This window comes from Poecilia mexicana, unplaced genomic scaffold, assembly GCF_051168715.1.
Source record: "Poecilia mexicana isolate PSO_F unplaced genomic scaffold, ASM5116871v1 scaffold_3, whole genome shotgun sequence".
In the NCBI taxonomy this organism is placed as follows: domain Eukaryota; kingdom Metazoa; phylum Chordata; class Actinopteri; order Cyprinodontiformes; family Poeciliidae; genus Poecilia; species Poecilia mexicana.
This window is the reverse complement of record NW_028263372.1, coordinates 22,372,543-22,382,387: the sequence shown is the minus strand read 5'-3', so window position 1 is coordinate 22,382,387 and position 9,845 is coordinate 22,372,543. Positions and strand designations below refer to the sequence as shown.

At 37.9% G+C, this 9,845-nt stretch overlaps 1 protein-coding gene across 1 annotated transcript; it reads right to left on the bottom strand.

Annotated features, from left to right (window-relative positions):
- Positions 1 to 232: 232 nt before the first annotated feature.
- On the bottom strand, positions 233 to 7,474 carry LOC106924109 (C-type lectin domain family 18 member A-like). The gene is made up of 9 exons (XM_088004626.1): positions 7,454 to 7,474; positions 3,832 to 3,929; positions 3,457 to 3,512; positions 3,250 to 3,357; positions 3,063 to 3,155; positions 1,311 to 1,417; positions 1,079 to 1,208; positions 833 to 929; positions 233 to 445 (listed from the first exon to the last, which is right to left on the bottom strand). The coding sequence occupies exons 1-9, from the start codon at positions 7,472 to 7,474 to the stop codon at positions 241 to 243; spliced, it is 915 nt and encodes a 304-aa protein (XP_087860752.1). The 3' UTR covers positions 233 to 240.
- Positions 7,475 to 9,845: the final 2,371 nt, after the last annotated feature.

Genomic DNA, 9,845 nt, shown 5'->3' with positions numbered 1-9,845 from the left:
AGAAATATGAGAGGACAATTCATTGTTCCGTTGAAGACCACCATGAATATGTGCCTGCGGTTTAAGTAGAAATGACTTGGTTTATAAACTCACTGTCCCTTTTTGCATCCAGAGATAAAACTCACTACTACTTTACTTATATTCCTCAACATTTTCTTTTGTCAATTCACAAAAAGAGCTGTAATTTCAGCAGAAAAAGCTTCACACTGATGGCGTAGCACACAAATACAGATCCTGTGGTCAGCAGGTGTATTTTAAGACAAGAGGGCCTGACTGTGTATCACTGGTGGGCATTTGGAGAACCTTTACCTCCTTCCACACTTCTATTGAGTGTCTGCCTGCAGGGGCCTTACCATGCTGGCAAATGTATCGGTTCCTGGTTTTGCAGCGCTGATCATTCCAGTTGAAAGTGCTCAGTGCCTGCAGTTCAACACAGTTTCCGAAACTGCACAGAAAATGAGAAGCTGTGAGTAACAGTAAACACAGGCCTCACCTGCAGCGCTACTTCCAAGAAAAGAAAGAGCTGTTTCAATGTTGAGCTACAAACATCTGCTCGTTTAAAAATAATTATCTTCATTAACAGGTAGCATTATTATCATTCAACTCTGCTACAAGAACAAAGCACATAAATGTGAACCTCTTATCAGTAAAGATGTCAGAAAATATGTCCTCTGTTCAGAAAAAGAAAAAAAAAACCCGCATCTATACAGAAACACATTTTTTCACCTGCTGATGTGTTTCATTTGTTTATCTAAGTCCCAATGCCCTTAGCTGTCTGTGTTTATGATGCCCGCCACAGCAGCTTAAGTCTGCTGTGAAATATGCTTCATACCCTTGGTTGTCAGGTTGCCCAAAGGCAAAGCTGCTGAATCGAAGGAGCTCTCCTGTGTCCCAGCGAAATGAGTCTCTTGGAGGCTTATATGTCAAACCTGTGAAGAAAAAATACTGAAACATTACCGCTTTATTCATGTGCTATCTAAACGGCCTAAAACAGAAAGTAAACAGATGCAAACTAGTCTGACCTGCTGTGTGGACTTATGTCAACGTTTATTTGATGTGCCGGTGTGAATGGCTGTACCTATCCAGAAGTTTTTCGTTTCAAAGTCGGTGTTGGTGACTTCATTGCTCGCCTCCAGCTCACTTAGATAAAACACTAGGATGTCCTGAACTTTCTGGCTGTGAATCTTAGCTAAAGTTCCCCTAAGTCCCTGTTTGTTAAAAAAAAAAAAAAGAAATGCATTGATTCAAAGGTAGCGCAACTATCTCCATTTATTTGCCCACAGCGCTCTGTGATGCTATTATTGTCTGACCTGGCAGCGAGTTTTGGCCCCATAGTAGCTGTCAGCCTCCGAAGACACCATGAAGCAAGTTCCAACTATCGTAAAATAACAGCTGTGAAAGGGGAACTGCACCTTTTCTGTTGACAAAGTACACAAAGAAAAAAATAATTATATGAACAGTCAGACATGGGTTTTAATCAAAATACAGTCTTAAATATTTTTCCCATACTTGAAATAATGTTTGGTTTATTTCTTATCTGTATTAATGGATTTATCGAATAAGCCCATTTTATTCAAGAAAATGTCAAACACAAGATGCCTCTAGAATAAGCAAAATGAGATTGCAAGATTTAAGAAACAAAATTAACTCAACAACATTGTACCAAAAGAAAGAAAAAAATAAACAGAGCTCTGTTGTATCATTATGCAACAATTAGATTTTTTTACCAGTTGTTTTTGTCCTCGCCATGGAATAAATGCTCACATTGTGACTTTGCATAAGAATAGTAAACATCCTGCACTGGAGAGTAACATGTTTTGAAGTGATTTATGTTAATTTTTTTATGCTTATAGAGTCTTTCTGCATGTTCTCCCCCTGCATGAGCGGGTTCTCTGTGGCTCCTCCGGCTTCCCAGAAGCATTCATGCCATGTTAACTGGTCTGACTGCATGGTTATTTGTTTGGATCGTGTCTGTGTTGCCCTGTGATGGACCGGCAGTCTGTCCAGGATCTAACCTGCCTCTCAATCAAATCATTTCTGGAGACAGGAATAATCTAATTGATTCTTTCATTTGGTATTATTCACTTATTGTTAGTGAGCCGACGTCTTAAGACACGTAATATCTCTCAATGCAAAATGGTTTCAAAATTCCAAATTAACAACAGAAAAAAAAAGTGAGATAAAATAAAAAATAAAATTGCTGGAAAAAACAAAAAATGATGTACACAAGGTACAGAAGACGACAGCTCTTGGGAGGAGCTGGAAATTTGAATCTAAGTTGAGACTCCAAACGAACAGCAGGATGTGGTTGAATGTGTTCAGAATCAGATATAAGGGAGTCCTGAGTCCTGCAGAGGACAGTAAGGGGATTTTATAGTTCCTGCTTTTTGTGCAAAATCTGTTTGAGGTGCTGCAGAAACAAGGCATCAACCCCTTTCAGAGACCTGACAGTCGCTCCATAAATTCTTTAAACTGCTGCAAAATCAAAAGCAGATCCTGCTGCACAACTTTCTGCCTCAAGCTATTAAAACTGATCTGTTCCTCAGATTATGTTCTTTACTTTATGGCCATTACTGTGTCTACACTTAAAAAAAGAGAATGGAGATTCAACTTTTAAACAATGTGTAATCAAATTAAGTTCATCCAAGTAAATGTTTTTTAAGCTGTCATTAAATGTAAATAAAGTAAGTATGACAAACTTAATTCGATTACATGTAACAAATTAATAATTTTTTCTTAAGTTAGAGATCCGTTCTCCTTTTTCAGGGTATTTATTCTTTGTATATCCTCCCATTTTGTTGCATCATATTTATTGTATTGAAGGTATATAAATGTCTTAACCTGTAATGTTAAGGCAGTTTTTGGTTTCTAAGCTGGCTTATTTTGACCTCAGTTTAACAAGTGAGAAATGTTTTATTTTGGGGTTTTTTTTTACCCCCAGCAGTTAGTTGTAAAATATAATATAGAGTACAGTACAGGCTGTTAGAGTTCTGTTGCAGCCTGCTGAGGTTAACATTCAAAGGAATTAAAAGAAAAAATAAAATAAGACAAGCTGGGCTCACCTGCGCACTCAGCACCACCGTAGCCAACATCACACACACAGGAGCATTCTTCTTCTTCGAAACGACTGTGAAAACACTGCATGCTGCATCTTACTGGCAAACACACAAGGCACATGTTCAAACTGTTCAGCTGTCTGTTTATGAATTATATAACTAGACAAAATATACGCAGAATAACAAGCATTACCCTGACAGAAGCGTCCAGTGAATCCCAGGCCACACTTGCATTTGCAGGATGTAAGATTGAGGCGGCCATGTTGCCCGCAGCTCATTCTGCAGGGGTTCTTTGGAATTTCTGATTCAAAGAAATAAAAACAAGCAGGATGCTAATGCACACAAATCACTTCAGATGATCTCAGGAATAAAATACCTTTTTAAGATTAAGTAGTCTTACTACACAGTCCGCCTACGTGGTCCCACAGTCGGAAACAGCCGGACATGGAAGAGGTGCTTATAGGGCGTCACCGGGCGACCATTCGTTTCCCAGTTACCCCTGCATCACCAGTAGCACACAGTATGCAGCAACCCACAGGGAGACACAGTGGCTGGATCGATTTCCTACAGCTACCTTTATTCTTTAACATAGCATTATATAAATCTATTGAGGGGCAGGAAATAAAAAGATCCTGCACCTGTTCCTTTTCTAACAAATTATGTAGAATTACATGTCAGTTGGCATGATTATTTGTCAAATTATTTTTTTTACGTTTTATTGCCTTTTCAAAATAAATGAATAAATATTGATGTAGAGAAAAAGGACAAGACTAACCCTGGGTAATACGCACAGGCAAATATCTTCCAGAGGAGCCCATCTCTCAGACACTGCTGGCTGGCACAGCCCACATGACTTGAGGTAGCCCAAGCCAGCTGCAAACAGCAATTGGATCAATCACTTCAAGTCTCTATTTTTGTTTTTTTATAAAGATAAAACTACAAGTCTTGTGAATAACTGCATTATTTCACAAAGCCCAAACACATATAAGGAGATTTCCATGCTACCTGTGTGTAGTGCCGACAGGTTGCATTTTCTCTACACCGCCCACTATAGTACAAAAAATATTTTCCCTCCTCAAACCAGGCATCAACGATGATGGAAAACGAGGCAGCACCGTCAGCAGAGAGATGCATGTTCCAGCCAATGTGACCGAAGCTCGGCGTGTGGAGAAGGGAAGCGTCTTGGTTGCACAACGCAGCCTGTTCCTTAGCAAGCTGCTCATCCCATTCCTGTAAACACAGACTGTAGTTGTTTGTATTGATTTCTTTTTATCCTGCAGACAAATATTCATCTTTAACACCTAGAGAACAGTAAATATAAAGTTAATGGTGAGCAAGGTTTACAGGCAAAACTGGCAACAAGTCATTTCCAGAGGGTGATTTTGTATTTATGTGTTAGAAGCTATTAAATCTATTCTAAATTAACATAGTGGAAATTTCCAGGTTTAGGTTTAATGCAATGGGTCCAGCTCCTGTTCATTTTCACAATCTAACTAATTATTTCTGGTATCTTGTAGCAGAGACATAGAAAGGATCCACGGGATCAGTGGAGGCTCACAGTGGAGACAAAACCATAAGACTAAACCCAAGAAATTGCTAATTTATACATTATCAACTACTAAGTAGAAATACTAGATGCATACATAGAAAACAATGTATTACTAATCTTTCAAATATAAAATCCTGTAACCGTTTGGAAATGGAATGAATGCCAAATATGTTGCCTGCACACTCAGGTTGCACTGGTACTTTTTTCTAGTGCAAAAGTACTAAAATAATTTTATTAGAATACCTTCAACAAAATTTCACACTGAAAAAGTGTAGAATAGCCCAACCTTTAATGTGTTTATAAATCTGGATAAAACACCATGTTTAAAATAAATAATCTTTTCATTTCATTTCTTACCTATTGTAAAGACATATGGTACCCATAACAACTCCTACAAAATAAATGTAACTGAAGTACTTTTTGTTATTTTACTATTTTTTACTACTACTATAAAGTGTGTATGATCTTTTCATTATTGGCACATGGCTTCCTGTTCCCCTGTGGTATAAATAGAAATATGATTTGATTTAAGTCCTCCTTTCAAAACTGGAAGGACAAGTTCTTCAACTAAGGTAGATTTTTATTTATTTTTTATCAATCTTCAGTACTTCAATTTTTTTCTCTTTTGATTACTCTGGCACTTCATATTGGGCACAATCTGTCGTTTGATTAGTTTCAATCAATTTAGCTCTACTCTAATCTCATTGGTTATTATGACAAAAATAAAAGTGTGTCCAAAATGTTTTTAATTCAGCTGTGGTGGTGAAACGTGTACTCTAATCATGACGCCATGTTAATGTAACCTAATTCATCAGTTTTAGAGTCAAACTGTCAGTTGCAGGCGTGTTTCTATTTCCATCCTTGTCTTATTATCGAACCCGTGTGCAGCCCTTATGATCTTTGAAGCTTATAATGAAGCAATAAAAGGTCTTTATTTGCTTGGAAAAACAAATAAGGAAGCTAATGTCTCATCCAAGCTAGGAGAGCATTGTCAACAGGATTGTCAACAAAATGTATGCATAATTTCAGCGTCTCTTTGGAAAAAGGAGGAAACAAGTTGTTATACAGAAATGCTTTATGAGGAACAAATATAACAAATAGAGATCAGAAACATGAGATCAAAGGCCTCTACACATCCTGCAAGAACAGTGTCTTCTCCCAGGGCTGCAAGAACTAAACTTTGTTCTGTTCTTTCCATATACAAATTCTGCTGTGGGAAAGACATGTGAGGACTTTCCAAGACTTCTACACTTGAGTTCATGAGAAGCATAAAATGTCCTGGCCAGAAAGATCTGTTCTTGTTCTTGCCACCTCAAATAAAATTACAAGTTTCTCTGTTCTTGCAGAGTATGTTTTTGCACTGACAAAAGAAAAAAACAACTATGAGAGATGTGACTACAGCTCATGTCAGAAATGAAATGAGTTGGTTCTGAGTGTCTGTCCCTCCTTTACCATTATGTGCTGGCACCTGCTTTCCACACATATAAGCCGGACAGACAGATGATTTAAGATGTAGCAACTTATTTCACCTCAAACCTTTTCAAGTTCTGCATACAGACAATTTGGCTCGTTGGCAAAGTAAATGAATCTCAAGGAGCACGTCAAATCTAATCTAAAACAACAATTTATAAAATCCTTTCAATTATTTCATGTTCCAGACATAAAAACAAGTGACTGCTTAGTTTCCAGAGGCGTAAAAGGTGTGAAATGTAACACCCCTCCAGGTTCATCTCCCATCTATGTCAGTGCTTCACAAATTCATTTTGTTTTCAGGAGATCATTTTTATTTTGTTTTCAACTTGGTTATTACTCTTTGTAACTTAGTTGTTTCTTTTTTTTTAAGTTTGGGTATTATAACTGCTTAAATGATTGTAAATAATAGACTCTGCAGCTCCATCACATGCTTTTACAGAAGCAAAGGACTTGAAATGTGAATTTTTTAGACCTCTGGTGAGACTAAAAGAAAATGTTCTGCAGCTATGCATGAAACCTTCCACTTAAATATATTATTTTGACAGATGTGCTGGGTGAAGACATGCACACCACATCTAGGTGCATGGAGGATAAGATGACCTTTGTTTCAAAGATATTTCATAATCCTCCATGAGACTATGAGACACAATAAAAAGAGATTAAGCTATTTGAGTTCTACAGTCAGATTGGATGTGTTAACTTTCTGATTAAATTTAGCTTTTATTGTATTTATGATTAAGAAGAAAGGTTAGAATGTCCGCATTTTTGTAGCTAGTTTCCCGCTTTCCGTCCATATCTCCCGTCACTGCTGGAACACTAGACTAATCTAAAGCCTCTAATTTTGTTGAAAGGAAGAACTTGTGGTTTAAAAAAAAAAAGAAGAAGAAGAAGAAGGGAGGGCTGAGCTGCCTCTCATCCGGGCCGATTCACCCTCGGCAGCGAAACGCTCCAGTGAACGCTGAAGGTCATGGCCTGAAAATGCCAACAGAACCACATCATCCACAAAAAGCAAAGATGAGGCCCTGAGGCTTCCAGACCAAACACTCTCCTTCCCACAGCCACACTCTGAGATCCCGTCTATGAACACCTCAAACAGAATCAGAGATGAGAGTCAGCCCTGCTACATTTAAGGCAATAGTTCTCAGCCAGGAAATCTGACCTGCTCTGACTCAAACTCAAACTCAGGAGCTCAAGTGTCCTGGTGTCTTGTTCGAGGTTGGATCACAGTCCCTCCAGGATGTTGCAGTTACCGTACTCATTTTGTGGCACCTTTTTTAAAATGTTGCATCAAAGCTGCACAGCTATATTTTTGTTAAATTGCACATAATCTTCCCTTTCCTTGTCTTTTCCTCATCATGTTGTAATCCCTCCTTACCTGAGAAGACATCGTCGTCATGGTGCTGACCTCTGGTCTAATGTCTCCTCCCTGACTCTTTGTCCTTTCTATTGTGACAATAAAGATTTATTTTAAATATGTAGAAAGCAACAAAGTGGACTGAGTTTAATCCTGGCACTCACTAAGTAGTATAGTAGTATCATGCAATAGTTTTAAGCCACCTGTTAGTTTTTTTTTTTGTTTTTCATTATTTGCTTACTGCATTATATCCTAATCTTTTAAAGTAGTTTTTATCAGTAATTCTTCAGGCTTTAAAATCTTTAAAAGTTTTTTTTTTGTTTGTTTTGTTTTAATTATGTGAGTTTTTGATAGCCAAGTTGGGCAAAATATCCAGCTAATTTTAAGTTAATTGAGCTTGATTCTTTGGGGGAAAGAAATGAAGTTAATCAAAAATACTGATTCATTCCTTTTAGATTAATAGATCAGAGTAAATATTCCTTTCAATAGGAAAATAAATTGTATGTAAACAAAGTAAGTCCAAAGAAAAATTTTGAGACTCCTGCAAAAAAATCTGGAGAAATATAACCAGACATTCAGAGATTAAAAGGAAGTTTGGCCTCCTTAACAAACATGGAATATTTTAAGTCTTTAGTCTGTGGCCTCGCTAAGTTTTAGGCCTCTTTGAAGCTCACACTGTCAAAATAAAGGCAGGGCTTTCAGAAATGGTAAGATAAGTGTGATAATAAAAAAAAATACAAACAGAGGTCAAAGGCTTTATGGAAATCATAATGGGTTAACTTTCATTTCTTTCTCTACAGGTGTTGATATGACCCCCTAATACTTCTGGCTTGAAAAAACTTAGAACCTGGAGAGAAGGCACAATGATGAAAAAAAGAGGTAAATTCAGTCATTCTTGAAGTGTTGGTGTTTTATCTCATTCAAAAAAAAAAAAGCCTTAAAGCCTGTATAATAATCACTACAGTATAATCTCCACACAATGCCTTCTGGTTCATTCTTATGTGCAAGAGGCGAAATCGTTTTCAGATTTTCACAAACACAGCCAAAGCCCTGAACCTTTTAACGTTTATCAGTAAAGCTCTTTAATTTGCCTCTTCAGCTCAGCAAAGCTTCCTCTGAGGGTTTTTACGGGGGAAATTACCTGTAATACCAGAGCTGAAAATGTAGGCTGATTATCCACATCCTCTCTTCCTCATTACAGCCTTATCAGTTGAGAGCAGTTCTCTGAGACTGGAGAGCAGTCGAAGAAAGGGGCTCTCTCTGTACGGGTGGCTCTGAGGATGTAATCAACGATGAAGTGACAGTACGCCCTCGCACAAATCTTATATTAGGCCCAGGAGGTATTAAGTCTCTTATCAGCTTCAAAATCCATCATTATCAGCTGCTAATAATCATACACACAGGACAATGGCGCAGATTAGCATTTCAGGGCACGCAAATTTCAGCTAATATAAAACACGCTGAACATTAGAATAATGAAAGTGAGTGTCATTATTCGAAAACAACCTAAACTTATTCCCAATGTTTTTTCTTTTTGACCTAAATGTTTCAAACGGAGGCAGGGGAAAGATTCATGGGTGTAATTTTGCAGAATTACCCTTACAAGAGTCTTTGCACAGCTAATTGATTTTGGCTTCATTCAAACTGTCAACTGTTATCAATCAGCCCGCAGCGCGACAGAGCAAATGTGGCACTAACGGTACTGTTTTACATTCCTGAGACTATCAACACATTCCTCTCAGAAGAAATGATCTTCAGTGAAACAACACGCTCTGACGCAGTCAGCGGAGTGAAGCTAAAATGTGAAAATGTATCTTTATGAAGATAGTTGCAACACTGCCGGTCTCATTGTGGGAATAGCAAGCCGCTCAGATCTGCCCACACACATCAGCAGCAATGTTTTCCATTCTGACATCTGTTTCATCAGCACAGCTGACAGTACCCTCATCATCATTACCGTGTTACTCTGCTGCGAAGAAAAAGGAGCCGCAAGCACTGGGGGAGCGTTTCATGTGCCCAGCAGCTGGAGCTGCAGCACCCCCTTGTGGTGGCTGGAGGATCAAACAGCCAGTGAAGAGGACATGATTTGATGAGCAGCGGTGCAAATAAAAGTGTTGTTATTAGTAGCACTATTATTATGCTGAGAGAAAAAAGAAACTGTTTTGTTTTGGACTGCTTTGGATAGTGAATCTTAATCCAGCGTTCAAACAGAATCAAATCTTAATTCTGCAGCACAGCTTGGGGCTTCAGGATGTTAGAAAAGCTCCAGCACAAAATTTCAAGCTTTGATTGTTTGACAGCTGATCTATCGATCTTATTTATTAATTTAGTTATTTATTTTTGGATTTCCATAGTTTAGGAGAAGATTGTGGCTCAATAATAATTAACAAGGAGAATCAAATAGAAATTTGGT